The following is a 20190-nucleotide window of genomic DNA, read 5'->3' as shown; positions in this document are numbered from 1 at the left end:
ACAGAAATACGCCCTTCTCAGCTGTATAATGTAACCATTATGTATGATTAAGCTTATTAATTTGATATTTTCTCTTCAATAAACAATCAATTAAGGTCAAAAAATAGTCCCAAACATTCAGCCAGGTTTCGTGATGAACAACATAATTAATATAGTAAGGTAAATTATTATTTAATCATTCATCTATCTCGTCATAACGGATACGTTGGTTTAAATACAGCAAATAATAATAACATATACGTACACTTACACAATGAATCAATAATTATTTTTAATGCTGTTTGTTTACGCTAGTCATCATACATTTGTAGATCCACTCTGGTTTGTTTATCAATAATGTTACATCCATTGCAGTAAAGGCCATTTCTATATCTTGTTAATGTTGTCTGCATTTAATTTATACACAATCTAGTATTGTTAACATATAGAATGGTAGATAGTAAAATGTGTTCGCGTGGGAATAACGTTGAACAGGTTACAGTAATTTCTATTTAAACGTGTTGAGTAGATAAATACCAGAATCAGTCGCATCCTACCATTCAATGACGTAGAATGTATTTATAGTAAAGTGGCTTACAGTGCATTTCTTCCTATAAAAAACAAAACATGTATTTATTCTTTTAAAAACTGATTTCGTATGAACAAAACATACTTAAATAAAGAAATAGGTACACGTTAAAGGCAGTAGGTTAATGAGTTTCGTCATAGTATTCGCCAGGAGCGGAGACTTTACCTCGGACATACGGATGCAGCTGGCGGCTCTTTTATTTTCCTCCCCTCTATGCCGGTCCTGGAGAGCAATAACCTAGTAAGGAAGAACACACATTCCGTTTCATTCATTATTCAAATCTATGGTAGGGATTATTTATTTTTTTATATCAAAAGGTGGCAAACGAGCGAGCGGCCACCTGAAATCGCTGAAATAGCGAAGTGACCGTTGCCCATAGACATACGCAATTGCATATGCGTTGCCTTCCTTTAATCGACGGAGGAGAGGATGCACAGAAAAAAAATATCTTTCCTTTCCATGCATCCTCTCATCCGGAAAGTCCACTTCCACTTCCCATCCTTTCCTTATAAAGAAAAGGATGGGAAGGGAAAGAGGACTAAATTAGGCCTAAATTAAAAAAAATCCTCAATTTTCTTTCCAAAAATGTAGCGTCTTAATTTATTGTTGTATAAAACGAAATGTTGTGAGGGTCAATTGCTCCATCAATTTATTATATTCCATAGCATGCTGAAGTGCAGTGATATTTTGAGATAAAACTCTTGTTTGTAACGTGAATTAAACCAAGATAGTACCGCGTGTCTATTAACAGCCAATTGATTACAAAAATGTGCTTGTTAGCAGTAGCACCTGACATTTCGCTTGAGATGCTTTCTGGCGTAGAACATAACAGTATATCTTGTAATTCAATACGTTTTCGTTAGTTAGTAGTTCTTATAAACACTAGCCAGAGATTAAAAGTTACCGTAAAGTCTATTTTACATTTAACACCTGCTAAATAGAATGTTGAAATGTAATGTCCTCATTGAAAGAGGATTAACGACTGCAAAAATAAATTTTATTGGTCTAACTGAAGTTTAAGAAAAAAATGGAGAAGTTCCAGAAAATGTTAACATCAAAAGTTTTAGAAATAGCTTTAAAATATCGGGTATTTATAAACAGAAGTAGAATAATTGCAGTGTCGTCTGACTTGGAGTATACTTTTTGATTTCATGGCTGGCTGAAAGTATTTTATAGAGACTGGAAGCATTCAGCGTGAGCCCTTGCTACTCGACGGCCGACGGATCGGACAAAAACATTAATTAGTGAGAAAACTTGTAAACTTCATACTTAAACTTGAATCTTGAAGTGAGAGTTACTTTTTTAATTTAAGTTTGAGTTAGCTAAAGCAGCGTTATTATAAGCATATGATTTGTTACCGAATTACGTGCAATTTAGTATTATTTAACTTTACCACGTAAGATGAAGTAGAAAGAATAGCGCTTTTCTGATGAGTGTGCGTTCCAGAGGCCTAACTTTAGTCCGCTTTCTCGTCTCACCCTTTTCTTGCAAAGGATGGGATGTGGAAGTAGATATGATGGTGGAGGGGACGCATAGGAAGGGAAAATACTCTCCATCCCCTGTCGATTAAAGGTAGGCGATGCATATGAAATTGCGAATAACTATGGGCAGCGGTCGCTTCGCCATTTCAGCTGACCTCTTGTTTGCCACCGCATTACAAACTAACTTTAGTTTATTATTTAATAAACAGACTATTGTCATTTCTCTAAACTCTGAAATTGTCTCTTATTTGGGATGTATTTATCATTTTGATTATTCCATAATCTTAACCTACTACTATAGCATATCTCTCTATATGCCACACCCGCCTGACGCTGATATTTATGTAAATAAAAAAAACTGTAATACTTTTAACTTTTTTAATAGGGATAACTTATATAATATGCAAGGGATAATCCCAAGGTCTCTAGTGATAAAAGGACAAAACCATTCACAAATGGACAATCACATTTTATCACCTGCTCAATAAATACAGTCAACAGTAAGCATAATTCTTAAACAATTTAATCTGTAAATGATATTTAGTCATTTTACAACTCTCGATAATAACTGACAAAGTTTCAAAACTAAAAAGTATGTTGATAAGGCTCAAATGCCCAAGTTCCGGGTCTCCGAGCTGCGGGCGGCCGAGCGCACCGGCACGTGCCGGTCCCCGCTCATGCGACACCACAATCCTATAGGACACTAGACACCGTCCCCGAGCACTTCACCGAGTCCGCGCGGCCATGCGTTTCTATTTACAGTCAGTTCGCTGCGGCGCTGTCATAGGCGGGCACCAGGTGGCGCAGCGAGCACCGTCACTATCAACAAGGCCCTCGTACCACTGTCACTATACAATGCGAGCGCGCATGCAATTCGCCGGCGAATCAATACGTGTACGGGCAGTTTGCGGAGTTCACTATGTACAGTAGGGCCGCACTGGGGCGGGCGCCGCCGGGGTCACTCGCGGCGCGGGCGAGCGGGCGGGTGGGGCACGTTCACTGCGCCGCCGGGTGGCGGGGGCGGCGGCGGCGCGGCTAGGACGAGGAGCCGGCGCCGAAGAGGGCGGCGTTGAAGGCGGGCGCCGCGGCCGCCGCCGCCGCGGGGGCGCCGGCGCCGCGCGGCTTCGGCATCGGCGGCTGCAGGTACTCGTGCCGCGCCAGACCGAACACGTCGATGCGCTCCTCTTTGCGGTACGCAAGGCATGCCCGGATAAAACTCTGAAATACAATAAACCACATATCAATCAATGCAAACTTCAACATAAGTACAATACATTTGTTTGATTCGCCATTCTGAAAATGTGCAATGGGGTTTCCGCTTTACCAATAGCCAACATGAAAACAAAGAGCTATTTAATCGTAATTTTTCAATGATAGATATTGAGTGATGTGGTGATGAAGTAACTTAATACACATTATTGAGTAAAACACCAATTAGCTTACTTTATTTCTCCGATACTTTTTTTTTATTTGAGACTGTACACTTACATGCATTTAATAATTATTTTATTTTTAAAAGAATATTTCAGTGGTAGTATATATTTACCTTAGCCTCATTACTGACTGTGGGTTTGTTAGCAAACTGAACCTCAGTTGCCTTTAAAATAGTGTTTTCTTCTAGAATAGTCGCTTGACTTTGGTTGTGTCCGAAAGGCTTCTTGCCGTACAGGCACTGGTAGAAGATAACACCGACGCTCCACACATCCACCTTACTACTGATCTTTGGCGGGTTCTTGCCTACTACAAAGCACTCTGGCGGCAAGTACCTACACAACAAATAACAAAAATTGATTTAATAAATCACAATATTTCAACAAATCGCAGTAACAATAATGAAGAATAATGAATGAATGAAATTTACCAATAAGTGCCGGCGCCCTGACTTGTGAGATCCATGCCGTGGTCTGGGTTGTAGTTCTCCTCGTCCATGACCTTGGAGAGGCCAAAGTCTGTGATCTTAATTTCACCGCAGACGTTGCCCTCAGTCAGCAGAATGTTGCCCGGCTTCAGGTCGTAGTGGATCACAGGGGGTTTGATTTCATTCAAATACTTCAACGCAGACACCACTTGCATCACAATAGAGCGCGCTTCCCGCTCAGGAATTGTTTTATGCTGGAATTATAAAAAAAAAAATTAATACTTGCACAATAAAAATTATACCAATCTTTAATCATCATATTAATACTATAAATGCGAATGTTTACATGGATTGATGGATGAATGTTTGTTTGAAGGTATCTACCAAACGGCTGAACGGATTTCGATAAAATTTGGCACACATAGGCGCTACTCATTAATTTTTTTTGTTTTTAATCCAGCGCGGACGGAGTAGCGTACGACAGCTAATATGGAAATGAATGTAGGTAATACTTAGTAGGAGTGAAGTCTTACCTGTTTGAGATAGAAATCGAGATCATGACCATTGCAATACTCAAGAACTGTACAAAATGAATTTCCATCTATTTCAAACACATCATATAATTTAACAATCCGCGGATGATCTAATGCTTTATGTATGTTGTATTCCCGTAGTGCATGTCTGTAACAAAAATAAAATTATTTTTTACACAAAAAACGTTAAATATATTAAACAGTAATACATTTGTTATTGCCTTGAGATGGAGACATTTTTAAATGCATTTTCAATTTTAAAAACGCATCTGGTATACTATATAACAGAAAAAGGTACATAATAAAAATAGTTGATGTTGATTGGGCGTCATATACGGACTCACTTGATATAGTTGGCCTTCTTGTCCTCCTTCCAGTCCTTGTTGAGCTGGTGCACCTTGCAGGCGGTGTAGCGCTGCTCGCGCAGGTCAAACGCCTTGTGCACCTCGCTGAACCCACCCTTGCCCAGCAGCATCAACAGCAGATATCTACGTAAACATAAAAAACTGGATTACAACAGTTAAATTTAAATAGAAAATAAAAAATCCGACTAATCCGAATATTTTTATAAATAGCATCATCATTATACTTAAGCAACTTCTAGAAAGCATAGAAATTATAGCTCATTCTTTCATATTAACTTTTTCATTTAGACTACAGAAAAGACAATGAACAGACACATGTTATAAGTCATATTCAGAATGCAATAACAATAACAAAGATTAACAAAATAAATAATTGTTTTGATATAAAGGTGTATACTAGTTACTAGAAGAATATTAAAAGTTAAGTAACACATACCTCTCAGACAAGACAGGATGCTGTGAGAATCTGCTCTGATCCTCATTGTGTATTCGCTTTAGCTCTCTAATGTGAAGATTCCTTTCCCGTTCCAATTTCTCCATCTCAAGCTGCAAGTCTGCATCTTCCTTTTTAAGCGCACTCTGTCTTAACTGGAAAATAACAATTTCATTAAATTACTTATGCTAATTCATTATTTTGCATACTATTCATTGTAAAAGATAAAAACTTAAGCAACCTGCCATCCACATTTATAAATAAAGTACATATGGCCAAGTTTAGCCATAGTAGGTAATTAAATACAATTTTATGACCCAAAAGTTAAGTTAGATTCTTAAGTTTAATGAGATTTTGAAATATCAACATGATTAATGCTGCTTCATGTTCACATCAACACATGGATAAACTTACTTTAAGAATCTCATCAGCCTCGTAATACTCCTGCCACGTCATGCTGGGCAAGGGGTCGGGCTTGAGGAAGGTGGGCGGATCAGTGCCATTGTGCAGCGGCTGCGGCTGTGGCGTGCTGGGCGCAGACACGCTGGAAGTGCGCTTGCCGCGGCCCCCACCCTCGCTGTTGGACGGCTCGCTCCGGCGCTTCTTCAGCAGCAGTTTCTTCTGACGATCTATTTCCTCCTTTTCTGCTGTTATCTCCTCTTGCCGCCTGATATAAATTGAGAAAATTTATAAGAAAATAATAATAAAGAAATAAACAGAAATAACTAATACGTCATGGTAATATACAGAAATAATGCCAAGTTAAAATTTTCCAAAGACCAAATCAAGCGGTGAATTATAACTAAAAAATTTAAAACCACACTAGAATGAAATGTTTGGGTTCCATTGCTTGTTTATAATTTTTCAGTTACAATTCAGCACTCTATGTGATCCCTAGATGCAAGGAATAATGTAAACTGGGCATAAAACCACTGTAAATATAGTTTTAACAGAAAGTTGATGTAATCGCAAAGATCCAAAGCAAAGCACAATATGGTAATTGTAAAACATTAACAATTTAATTTAAATTATGTTCTAAATGTTCACTCTCTAGGTTTTGCTATTGAGGCAACATGTCAGTTGAAAATTTTAATAATTGTTTTCTCACTGTATATAAATAGGCTGAAGCCTATTTCCAAGAATGTTGAGATCAAACCTTGAAGATTTATTAAGTGCTAAGTAAAATATCATTTAAAATCTAATTGTGTTGATCAATTAAAGAATATAATTCCAAAAAGGGCTGGGCCCCACTTAAGCAGAGTTACAAAATATAACAAACTTCATATTTTCTCAATGAATTTCAATGAAAATTAAGTCCTCTATTTATTCTTAAATGATCATTTAACTTCGGAGAACTGAACAATAAAGCAACTTAAGATATCATTAAATAGAAAAGCTCACAATCCATAAACCAGCATAAGTTTTTCATTTTAACTCATTTGAATTACCTTGTTAGTTCTTGAAATGCATATCCATCAGTCCAATTCTCTTGGAAGGTAGCCCCAACACGCTGAGTAACAAATTGACCGAGCCTTAATCTGTTCTGCATACATCTCTGCCGAGCCTCCTTCTTTTCAATAGTACTCTTCTCATTTAATAATTTCTTTACCACTTCTATACATTTATTAATGTGTGATTTGTGTTGATCTATTACCTATATAACATAAAAAATAACATAGATAAATAACAAAGATCAGGAAGTATTTAAACATGATATGTCTGTATGAAATGGATATATTCATTCCATTTGTAAAAGTAAAAACCTTGTAAAAATTGAGATGTCATTTGAATTAGGCTAGATGCAGTAAGGCTTATTGCTTTTCAAATTGATTACATATCTTTTTACAAAGTGCATGTTCACTTACCTTGCTCTGAGCTTGAACCTGATGTTTCAACTCTTCATTACTCCTTGTTAATTCTTCTATTCTATTATTTCTTAGCTCTAAGTCAGAAGACGCCTGAGTTTCTAACTCCTGTATCCTCTGGCATGTCAGTTCTGTTTGCATCTGTTAATGATAATATTTTATTTTATAGATATAACGTTTGTAGTAGTTTTATAGATAAATGTTTTGTTTCTTAGAACTTAACCAGTTATGGTCATAAGAGAACTGTATTTGTAGTTATAGCCCCATAATGGATTAATACCATTTTGATCATACATACTTATTGTTTGTTACTATATTGACCTTTATTACATAGATACTATATCTATATACATATATAATAATTTATTCCTATACATTAAAAAGGAAATCAAATCTTAATATTATAAATGTGAATGTTGAATGGATGGATGTATGTTTGAAGGTATCTCCAGAATAGCTGATCGGAACAAGATGAAATTTAGCATATAGACCATAGTCTGGAAGAACACATAGGGTAATAATTTTTTTTTTAATTCCGCACGGACGGAGTTGCGAGCGAGAGATAGTATTAATATAAAATGACAATAATCTTTGTATGCATCTTCAACAACTAAAGCCTAATACATTTTAATTTTCCATTTGTATTTTCATAAACAATTATTATATTTAAATTTGCAGATAATTTATGTAAAATATAATTCTAAATAGAATGTTACCTGTCTAACAGAAGTGTGTGGGCGTTGCCGAAAGAATTCTCCCGAAGACAGTATTTGCGACGGTGACGGTGGGTACTGCCATACAATAAAATAATCAAACTAAACAAATGGTACAATTAAAATATAATTTTTATTTTTAGAAAATAAACACAATTAATATGAATTACATTAAAAAGAAAAGATTTTTTATATTTACAAGTAATTTCTAAAACTACTGAACCTATTATAAAGTAGAACACCAATAGAACATAGTTGTATTTGAGACAAATCAGTATTCTCAAATTGGTGGGTATATAATTCCAATTTTTTTTCCAACTACATTACACAAATGTAAGATTAAATTAAAATTAATTTAAGTTTTAATGACACAATTATTAAAATTACCATAGGATAATTAGCTCCTTGAGGTGATGGAGATTTAGCTCCTGTATGCCTAACAGGGCTTGACGAAGGATGCTTGGAAAAGTATTCCCGAATGTTTTTATCAGCTGTATTATGTCTCTGCTTTCCTCCACCTCCTCCACCACCACCCACTCCTTCTTCACCTAAAATATTAATGAAAAAGAATTAGTTGCATACAGAAATAAAGATAGATAGACAAAAATAGAGATTTAGACTGAAAAATTTACAAAAAAATCTTGGCAAAATCCACACCATATAATCAAAACAGTAAGTTTAAATACACATAATTTTCCGTGGTTAAGGTATAAAATCATTGTTTAAAATCATCACAAAGAATGTGTACCTCAAATAGGAGTTCCTCGACTTTAGGCATCCTTTACTCTACATAACTCAAAAGACTTACAAAAATGTATGAGGAAAACAATTGATCTTACCTTTTCTTTTCCTTTTCCTTTCAGGCACAGCAATGGTGGGAGTAGCACCACTGGGTGGTACAAGGGCATTGCCAGGACCTACAGTAGAGCCTCGCATAGCGGCAGACTTCTCAGGGGTTAAAGCATCAATTTCTTTGTCACTATGTGAAGACCCTGTAATATGTGTGCATGTCTCATTGTATTTGCTTTAAATTCAAGTAACAATGTACATATTTTACTTAGTTTATGTTAACATGTAACAATTAATAGCTGATATATACTTGTGTTTGATAGATAATGTTTTACTGTTTTCAATTACTGATAAAACAGAAATTTAGTGACAATTACACTCGAAGTCACCAATTATATTTTAGTTAGGATAGACTAACTAAGCATCGTTATTGTAAAACTCACTTTTTGTTAAATAGTTGTGATGTAGTCCGACGATGTTTACGTTAAGTCCATTTTCATAGTCTTGCATTGTGGCAAGCGATAATCCCATGCGACAGAAGTAAAAATGGCACAACCACAGTTGCTAAACGGCATTATATACTTTATGACAACGTCACAATCCTTCTCTAAATTACAAATTCCACTAAAGTTCGATCTTCCAGATTGAATTGAGGTTATTCTCAATGAGCGGTCGAGTGTTGTAAACACAAATTCACTGAACACATCACATTTATTTTACGCCACTTTGATCACCGATCCACAATTACCTGTGCTCATATTGGAGTCCTGGTTATGTAGTGGCTGCCCCGTGTTGACAGTAGTTTGTGGTGCCATCTGAATTTGTGACCCAGCTGACATCTGTAAAGAAAGATGGCGTCTTTACATATGACTCGCCCAGTTAAACTCGTTTACCACACATTTATTATCACACTAAACCAATCACTGTCTATACTAACAAATTATTTATTAAACTTTATATCAATTTTAAACATAATTATTGAATTTTCACTCCAACCGTTGAAATAACCTAACTAGTTTGACAAGTTGTAAACGCCAGCCGCGACTCGCAACAATCGGATACGCATCCGCGGGGCGAAGTAGCGGGGGGTGTGGAGAATGGAGATCGTCACGAAGTTTGCTCCGAATGTAATAATAATACCGTCAGGCGAGGCGCCATTTTACAAGGATACAAGGCCGAGAGTATTGTTAATCCAGAGAAATTAATATTTACATCATATTTATTTTTCGTTTTATTTCAAAACTCACGTAAAACGTAACACAGATTTTTTTCACAAACGTACCTATTTTGAACAAATCTGTAGGTCAACAGCCCGTGAATATGATAATACAATTAATAACTGTAATAAATAAGAGCTGCTGGTCAACGTAAATAGTATGTAACCATTTTTATTAGACATTTAGATTTACTGGAATTTATCTGTAGCTAAGCCGCAAGTTTTACGTATGTACGAAATCGAGTTGACCGATTATTCCCGCAACGAGGTGCGGTGGCAACGGCGGCGGGGCGGGTGTCGGCGGGTGGCGGCGGGCGGCGGGCGGAGTGCCACCGAGCACCGACCTGCGGCGAACGAGTACGTGATATCGGCGCTCGTGCCCCACAACAAACTGCTTACTGGACGTGTTACGTAGGCGTTTGTGCCTGCGATGTATACAACATAAACACAGATAGATGTATTTATGTAGGTACGCAAGTATCCACCTAAACGTAGGTACCTATATTAGGTATGCGCCAAGTACTGAGCGATAAACTTGTGTAAACAGGCAATGGTGTACATTTTACATAAAGTAGGCAGGTATTTATGTATGTTGATGTTTGATCTCGGACATACCACGATAATGCTAATTAAACAATATCCTACCGTAGAATATGCAAAGCACAGCTTTTACAGCATCGTAATAATTAATTTTGTATTAATTGGAAAAATTATGCGATATTATCAAATACATTATGGAGATATATGAGTGTATACATCTTATGGTTACGAAAGGATCCAAAAAAACATGTCAAAAACATCCTTTATTTTTGACTTATATGAATAACTTGTACCTATACAATTGTACAACTATTTTGGATGCATTTATAAATGAAGTATTATTTATACTGAAATTATATTTTACTACATAGGTAATTTGTCAATACAAAGATTTGATGCTTTTATACTGACGGTATAGCATGAAACTCCTGTGAAGCAATGCAAAGCAAATCTTTGTAGGTACGTATGCATAATATCATTTTTTTTGTTATTATTAGCCGACGATACGACGAGGTATAAAGTAAAAAATTGTGAGACACGTATCAATCGGGCATATTAGCATTATCGTCGTGGCGTTGTCGCTCCGTGCTCCCTTCGGAGCCTCTTGCCCCCTCCGCTCCCGTGCAATGCGACCACCGCTTCACAGAACCAATGCCTACTTAGGCCACAAAAGAGCCATACAAATACGTTTGAATCAATTGAATGATAAGGAAAACAGAGCCACGTGACGACTGCACAAGTTAAAATTTATATTCAACACTGAAATATTTTCGACAAGGCTAACTGACGTAACTTTGCGATAAGACACCTACAGTTTTATTACAAAAAAAAAACTATTTCTATTTGCGAAACATGTCTTCAATCTGCGAATATTCGTTAATATAAAGCTATGAAAAAGGTTTATTGGTGATATGCGAACATGTAAATTGGCCAATGATTTGCCTGCGCTGTGCTGATTGTTATGTCTATTTTTAGCGCACCTCGCATCAGACGAATGGAAAGTTAGCGAGCTGGCAACATAATATTTACGTTGCCACATACAATATGCGTGAACACAAGTGAACTAATCAGTTATTACTATGGTTAATTTGTATTAAGTAGGACTGAATTAGAACCAGTTAAGACACATTTGAAAAATCTTACAGTATGATAAAAAAAAACTATATCTTAGTCTAAGTGATGACATCTAGTTAGGTGGGAATAGAGACGAAATCTAGAGTGGTGCTATTCTCGTGTTTGTATTGATTAAATAGCCGCCCGACGCGTCTCCACCTCCGCAAAATCCGACCGTCTCCTGCTTTTGTAGCAAGAAGCTTTTATTTTTCTTACAGAAATATATTCAACGCAAGTTATTCTGCCTAATACTTATTGCTTTAAATGTTTTACATTAGAATTTGATTGATTTATTAGTATTTATCTTTGGTATTGCAATAATACCACAGCTTTTGCATGGTTCACAAATACATTTCTGGCTTTCGGACAATTACATACACACACGTACGTATGTGGAAAATAATATGGAAAATGCTAGTTTATTTTGAGACAGTATTTTTAGTTCCATTTTTGGGCGTTTCTTACAAAGTTTCCGGTTTGCGTCAAGTGTACTTTTGTGTTAGTAACGCATGTCATTGATAAGCAATTGAGCCGCAAATTTACCACATCCGTAATTTACCACACTAAACGAAATTTCGTTTTTTTTTAACGATTTCTTTTAATTTAGACAGACTTTAAATGTGACCTATTAAATTGCCCCAAGTGTACACTCCGCGTATCCCATTTATTTGTACATAAACTGTCAAATAAAAAGTAATATTACGAAATGATAGGAATAACGACGTAGAAGGTCTCCAATGAAAATACAAAAAATTATGTAATTACATATCTGAGAATTATAGAGATTTACAGGCGGGTAAGCACATTTACTTACAATATTTTATTATTAAAATGTTAGTGAGAATACAAACTTGTGGCCAAGGTCAACACGAAAGGTAACATAATATAGTGAGTCGCGGCGCGGTGCGGTGCGGTGTGGGCGTGTGCATTGCTGCGCCGCAGGAAACTGCGTCTCTAGGTGGAATGGAAGACAATCAATACTCGGTCACATCTCTGCCGCGCTCATTGTGAAAGCGCAGTTCCGCGGACCCCAAAATCCCCTCTTCCGGTGCGACGTACAGCCGCGTGCTGTTTAACCCAATTTTCTAGTGCGGGGGCTAGGGGCAGGGGCAGGGGTGTGCAGGGTGAAGTAGGCGGGGCCGACAACTCCAGCCGCAAGTGTGCAGCACCAACGAAGCGTCACGAGATTCGAACCCGAGCTTGCAATATTGATTATTTCTAGTTCCGACTCGTCTCTGGTTGCCTTGATGCCCGCTATTGCGTTGTTCATTGCAATCAACTGTTTCCTATATCACACGGAAATGTTCATTTCACATTTATATTCTTGTTATTTGCAATATGCGGTAATAGTTGATGGTCTGAGAAAAAATACATCAACGTAAACCATTTGCCCTCACTCATTACAAAATAACTGTTGTATCATTCGACCACTTTATAATTGATCTGATTTATTTATTGTACTTATTATTATTTACGATTATCTTTTTAATTTAGCTTTGTATTACTAATAATATTTCGATGACTAACTTTCACGGCTAATCCGTCATGTTGCCTTTTACACCCTTTCCTACCTGATCAATACTTGCGGCAATTTTCAAAAACGTAATTTCAGTTCAGCTTGTCTTTTCTAAGTATATAAAGCCATACAATATGTGTCCACCGATAATCGTATTAACTTCACTAATTCAATCATTACATCGAAGCATGTACTCAACAAGCAAGCGTAAGATTGTACAGTCAGGGCCGTTTGTATTATTCTACTTACAGAAAAATTGGCTTGTTCCTTGCAACGAGACAAACTTCTTTCAATTAACCAGTTAGGTTAGTGTGTTGCACAAATGACGGCATAATATTAAAAACTAATTTACCAGGGACCAATCTTTTTTCGTATAGACACATTAAAAACTTGCGTTACAGAAAGATGTATATACAACTGTCTCCCGAGACTTCGTCCTAAAACTTAATGAGTAGCCTATAACTACGCCAAATTTTTGCAACAGCGAGATCCATGCAGCGGTTCTATAGAAACCTTCTAAAAAACATTAATCCATCCAAATGTTCGCATTCATAATATATATTAGTGAGATAAGTAACTAACACTGATTCTTAGATCATAAAAAATGTAAATATTGATTTATCATAGGCATATGTGTTATTAAAATATAAAAAAATAAATAAAGTAGTTAAACAAGTATAGGTTTTGTTCAAAAACGTTCGTGTCACCGTGGGTTTCAGACTCCGTTATCCTCGTTTAGAACATTTTGTTATCTCTGTTTTGTCAAAGATAATGACAGGGATGAAGATATGGTTTATACACATATTTTAAATTTTAATCTCAGAAACCGACAGTCAATAATTGCTCCGTAGTAACGGTAACGGGATTATACTAATGAAAAAGTTTCATAAAATAAGTTATACCGAACAAAAAATCAAAGAGCGCTAAAGTTAAACGGCTGGCTCTACGGTGTACCCAAGCGAGCGTAGCGGGCATGCGCGCCGCTCCATTCACAACAACAAATGACGTGTCGCCGTGTAGCACGTTACGTAGCCGCCGACCTGCTCTCCTATCGTCTATTCCACTTTATCTATTCAAGTTTCTTCATAAATAAATCCAAATAACTGTTTTATATTTAATTTAATTTTATGTTTTAAATGAAAACACGAAGATAGTATCGAAATTGCAGTTTTATGCGATAAAAGAGGAAGCCGGCCGGCGTGGCGGAGTGGGTCAGGCGAGGCGGCACGGGCGGCGCGGGGCAGTGCGGGCGGACCTTGCAATGTCGCGGCGTGACGCTCAGCTGACGCATGACAGCCGCCCGCCGCCGCCGCCGCCCCGGCCCCGCATTCATTGCCTTTGCGGCAGCCGGCGTGAGAACACGTATCGATGCTGTCTGCACGCACCAACATAATACTTTAAATTGTTTTCGATCGACTTTACAAATGTCGACAACGTTCCACAATAATACGACAGAAAAACGTATGTGTTCAGTGATTGTACGACGATGAAAATTGTTAAAATGTGAGTGCGAGTTGCGGAGATAATAATATTTATTTAGGAGTGCGGTGACGAACGGTGCGAAAGGTCGGATCGTGTAAAAATAACTGCGGAACCGGGCGGCTAAGCGGTGGAATGAGGTTTGACGGCACAATGTAGCCGAGGCGGGGCGAGGCCGTGTGCGCCATGTTATAATTTCCCTTCGAGTTGAATGTGCAAACCGACTGACTGAACGTTGCGCCGTGTCTACTTCTCTTTCTCTCAGTGCAGATTACCGTGCCGCTACCGATTGTGCGAGACACGTCTCGACAACTTGCTGAATAATTTATTCAAAAGAGATGTTGATCATATTATGAGCTTCGACAAAATATTATTAAATAATACACAATCTTACAATTGATATAACACATAATATTATAACCTTTTTTGGGTTTTTTAAAGACAAGTGATAAAAATTATAAAAAAATATATGTATTTCGTAAAGTACACTAGGTATGAGTGGGGGTAGGGTATAGTTTCACTAGTGTCGATAAGCATTATTATGCAGTAATCGGGCGCATTGCTTCAATTCGGTGTGTTTCGAATGAGATAGCGCGGCGCGACGCAGCGGGGCGCTAGTATCGCGGTGTCGCTGACCCCGCGGCCCCGAGGCTCGCCTACGCTCACCGAGGCCGATCGCACCGACACACTTTTCTGCCCGCTTTAACAATTTTTATCATAGACATACACATTTGCACTATTGGTTTGCAATTCGAGAATTGTAAGTCAAACACAAAAAAAATCATAAACAATAATCACAAACTAAAATGTTGCTCCTCTTGTTATTAAACTTATCCATTTCATATTTGTGTGAAAATCGATTTAAAACTATCGATTTGATGACGAAGACTTTAAATATAAACACCAGTAGATGAAAATAATTACGCGTTGTAAACATTCACTTCGGAGTGCGCACTGCGAAACAAATCCCAATGTATTCGTTACGGGAGCTATTAATAGTGCATGTTTACACTATTTAATGTAAACGTTTCGCCTCGCAACACTCGAAAACAAGTCTGCGCAAAAGACCGGAATTCGTCGGCCGCTAGTAAATCGAGTGGTAGTTAATGCGTAATAATAATAATAATGTCCTTCAAGTTTTCGTGCGCAGTAAACACTTTTATAATTGAGCGATAGCAAATTTGCAGACGTTTAAAAAGCTGCGGGACTCACCGGTTAACGTCTTATTTAATGCGATGTAACACATGCGCATAACACCGGAGAAAGTTTCGGACTTTCAAGGACGCACCGAAACTCATTTCAGAGGCTAAAGGCATTTGGAATCAAAGCACGGTCCTGCGAGGATAGACAGTCAGTCGGTGAATTGTATTCTCTCATAAATATGCAAAAAAAAATCTTAATCAATCTAATATTAAATGTACCGTAGATGAAAGCTATGTGCTGTGTGAAGGTGAGTGGCGGCACAGCGTGGTTTGACACGTACCTACTCGACCAATAATCTATTATTAGTGTACGCCATCATGCAACGGATTGTGTCGCGACACGATCATTGCGCCAATTTGATACATACGACGCGATACTGGTAATTGAGCGCAAACAAAGTAAAAGGGCAAAGCAAAATAATTGCCTTTTGCAAGTCGTACAAAAGATAAGAACTCACCGTTTTGAATTGGTGCGCCCGTTGAGTTTCTATTAGTATCTCCCCCGCGCTCACCTGCAAGCACGCGATCAATGCGCTCAATGTTAACCATATTACAGGGTACCCGGCTTCAATACATTTATTAACTGCTCGCTGGAGATCGGTAACTTTCTACGTAAAGATTTCAATAAAATAAAATAAAGTTTTTGAATTTATATTTAATTTTCATCAATTTGAACCTACGTTTCTTTGGGTTGGTTTTCTAAATCTGAATCCTATTCCGAGATTGATAAGTCGAGTCGCATTATACATATGTACATTTGCCGGTGAACTATTTACGTTCGGCCGCCATCTTGTTGAATGACGAAACTGTTTAGACTCACATATACACCTACAAGTATGTGTCATAATCCATTCTTTGTGGTATATATCTTAATTATGCATTTAATCTCTAATATGGAATGAAAAAGACTTTTACAAGTTAGAACGGCCAAAAAACAGGACAACGAATAATTATTTAAAACATTGATTTACTCACTCTATTCAATATCGTTCCGGTGAGAAAAGTATATGTACAACGTGATCGATAAAATGGATCATTTGAATATAATCAATAAAACAAAACAACGTACAAAAGCAATGGCCCGGCAAAGTAAAGTGACGCGTCAATAGGACGAAGGAGGGCAGCTGGGGGCTGCGGAGGGGCGGCGAGGGAGGGGGGGAGAACGGACGGAGGCGAGACACATAATGGAATTACATATCTACCACATCACTTACTCGGTCGAGAGCACTAACACACGAACGCATAACTAATAATATACGAGCGCCATCGAGCGCAAAGCGGCCCAGGCAGGTAAACCGCCGCGTTATCACCCCGCTCACGTGACCAACTCGCCACTGCAATCTTGCTATCTATTTATCATTTGATAATTAAAAATATATCATTTAAATCACTAACCAAAACATACGTGGTATATATCATACCTGTCAATCAATTTATCATACCTGCAGCATTATTATATTCAGATCCGCTGAAAACTACAATACTAATCACTATGTAAACACATTACATGTAATGTAAAACGAGGTAATTACAGCATGAAATAACATTAAACGAGAACAATGATATTACGCAAGAAAACAAAGTCTCGGTGTGGAGTTCCTTTGTAATATTTTTTAAGCGACAGTCGCTCTGTAGATTTTAGTTCGGATCGCGCGACTCGAATGCGCCGCCATTTTCTTTTGTACACGTAAGCGAGAACCGGTGAGACTGTTGTGCAGTGACGTAGGCCAATGATACACAGCTACGTCTCCGCGGTACAGACAGACTTAGCTAACGAGCCAACCTGCCGCACTAAACGTGGCACGGAGAACAAAAGAATTCATCCAATCGATAATAACAAAGCTTAAGAATTTTTCCCTCGCCGTTGAATCCATTTATAAACGCAAATATTTCCAAATCATTTCAATTACTGGGTCTGGCCTGAAACCACATTAATTTCACGTCAACATGTCACGTCCTTTTTGTTTACAACAGGCTTGTGTCCCACATTAGTATTTCTACACATAATAAGCAATTCCACTAACAATAATGCTATTATTAAGATGACAATAAAACTTTATATAACCGATAAAATACCGTAGTCCTTTTTGTAACACAAAAGCTGTGAACGCATCTGTATAATCCCAAAAGGTTCTTTGATATTGAAAGAGGGGCGCCTACAAGTTTTAAGGGTAACAGTAAACAAAAATTTCTTCCGATAGTCGTCCAAGTTGCAACTCTAATTGATTTGCAACTCATCACCCGAGTTCTGCTAGTAATTCCTAACTACTTGTAATTTAAAAAAAAAACCTTTGGGATTTAATGTAGCTATAGAGAGCCCACTTACTGGCCACATATATAGAAAGAAGACAATAAGGTAAAATATGAAAAGAAAAGTAATCTGTGATCTGAATTAAAACTGGAATGTTCAATTCCTCCCCACTATAACATAGTTAATAGCTGGTATTATTTATTCGTTGTAAAATGTCATCCGCTTTGTATGTTTATATCTAAACTGTTATAGCAATTATCACAAACACGTTTGTGATAATTATTAACATCAACAACACACCTAAATAGATGTGTTACATAACGATAAGATCATAACAAAGTACTGATTCGTCTAAAACTAATACTTCTCTAAGCGTGAATGTAACACACATGTTTGTTACATACTAATAAAAATATAAATAGTTATATTTATATCACTAAAATGGCAAATAAGACAGGTCATCTGATGTTAAGTGACGATAGACAACTGCAACAACATATAATGTTGCAATTGCATTGCCTACCTGAGTTATTTTATTTTCCTTCCCTATTCATAACCGATCCCTTTTCCCTTTCCGTAGTTACGGTCTCTACCACTGTTACTATATGTTACCGCTCGGCTACAAACATATACACATTTTTTTTTATTTTCTCAAAGCTGTGTTTGAACACATGCTGAACTAAAAGTACTGTTCAATAGTAATATAATGTCGAGACATGTGTAATAATTCTCCGAGTCAGCGGCTTTCAAGACAATTCTAGCTGTCTAGATGACATAGACATTTCCTATAGTTAGAATTTATTGTAATCCAACTTTAAAATGTTTTCAAAGTTACATATTTGTAACAAAAAAATAAGTCTGTATGACTACGCCTTGTGAAGGTCACCCCTAAAGTTCGTCTGTCGTGTTCGATCCAGTGCAGTCAAGCAAAGGGCGCCAAATCGTCGCGTCAATTATTCAGAAAGCAGATAGAATTCTTTTACCGATTTGTGCGCTGAGTCTTCGGCTAATATTATAATCATAAATGGATAGAAATACGATGTAAATATTTGTGTTTTGTGTTGGTAAGTTATGTTACCTTGGCGCCTAAGAAGCGAGCCTCCAGTAACTCCTGCTTGCGAGGATCCAGCGCCGCCTGGAACTGCTCCATCTTGACGCCAGCGCCTGCAAAACAAAGACTGTTTAAACATACGATCCTCAATAGCATAATAACATTCAAAATGTAACATATTGCGATACGTCTAATAACGGTTTCAATTGCCATGTACACTTTAGATTTAGTACTTTTTAATAGTCTATTAATTGCCTTTTAAGATATAATACATCCAACCAACCTGCGTATTTGACATTAATGTTAGTTAATTACATGTTACTATTGATATAAACGTTTTTTAACCGTCTGCATTTTTACATTACGTTCTTTGCTCGCATAGAACTAGTATAAATATGAAAAAGAAACGCCTCGGTTTTTTCATAACTCATAGTAAGTACAAGTAAAATACATCTATTCACATTAAAATTTGCAGTTATATTATACTTATTATTACTTTTATTAAGACATTTAAAGTAGACATTTATTAGATTAGGCAGATCAAGAATACGAACGAAAAAAAGAATAGGAACATCTTTCTTAAAGAAATTGTTGTGTCAATGTTAGATATATAATGACGACAAGCGAATTCATCCATTGTTTAATAATACTATGACCATAGGCGATTATGAGTCACATGCGTCAATAGTTTCTTCAAATATTCCACTACTAGCTCGTTTTATCAGAACATTTTGTAGATTCAACAATTAGTGTTCTCATTGCTACAATGATTATGTCCGCCACATTCGTTTTAGTTCAATTATACAAAAAAAAGAATCGAGTAAAGCATCCCGTGAGACGAGTTTAAATTATTTTCCATAGATCACAATCATATATTATCTAGAAGCATGACTAAATAAGGATGTTAGAAATATTAGCAAAATTAGAAACATCCTGTATATAACAAAGGACAGTCGGGTATCGTTTTGTGTCAGAGTCGAAGAAAAAATTGGTCTTTTCAAATAGTATTAATACTTCGTGATCAAATTGATTTATTTAGTTATTAGTTAAAAAAAATAATTTTGTTTGAATAGAAATATATTAAAGTTATATTGCGAATGTGGTATAAATACCAACCAATGTACAACAGAATAATTATAGTTCGACGGCGATGATTTTTTTCAACAAAAGAATGAGCAACGCTGGGGACTAGATGGCGGGTGGGGGGAGGGGCGGGG

At 37.0% G+C, this 20190-nt stretch overlaps 1 protein-coding gene across 1 annotated transcript in view; it reads right to left on the bottom strand.

The window, feature by feature from the left end:
* Positions 1-3084: 3084 nt before the first annotated feature.
* Positions 3085-20190, bottom strand: part of Tlk (Tousled-like kinase) — a 21375-nt gene continuing 4269 nt past the window's right edge. The window contains exons 2-16 of the mRNA XM_013324881.1: positions 19001-19086; positions 16130-16183; positions 9354-9444; positions 8656-8808; positions 8204-8364; positions 7820-7894; positions 7104-7244; positions 6687-6892; positions 5653-5905; positions 5242-5393; positions 4785-4928; positions 4441-4588; positions 3911-4161; positions 3596-3815; positions 3085-3267 (exon numbers count right to left, since the gene is read on the bottom strand). Of these exons, the coding sequence (XP_013180335.1) occupies positions 3085-3267; positions 3596-3815; positions 3911-4161; positions 4441-4588; positions 4785-4928; positions 5242-5393; positions 5653-5905; positions 6687-6892; positions 7104-7244; positions 7820-7894; positions 8204-8364; positions 8656-8808; positions 9354-9444; positions 16130-16183; positions 19001-19086 (2318 nt within the window). The remainder of the gene's footprint in view (positions 3268-3595; positions 3816-3910; positions 4162-4440; positions 4589-4784; positions 4929-5241; positions 5394-5652; positions 5906-6686; positions 6893-7103; positions 7245-7819; positions 7895-8203; positions 8365-8655; positions 8809-9353; positions 9445-16129; positions 16184-19000; positions 19087-20190) is intronic.

The sequence above is a fragment of the Papilio xuthus genome, unplaced genomic scaffold (genome assembly GCF_000836235.2).
Source record: "Papilio xuthus unplaced genomic scaffold, Pxut_1.1 DF824888.1, whole genome shotgun sequence".
Lineage (NCBI taxonomy): Eukaryota > Metazoa > Arthropoda > Insecta > Lepidoptera > Papilionidae > Papilio > Papilio xuthus.
Note: the sequence above shows the minus strand (reverse complement) of the source record. Positions and strands in the feature narration are given on the sequence as shown.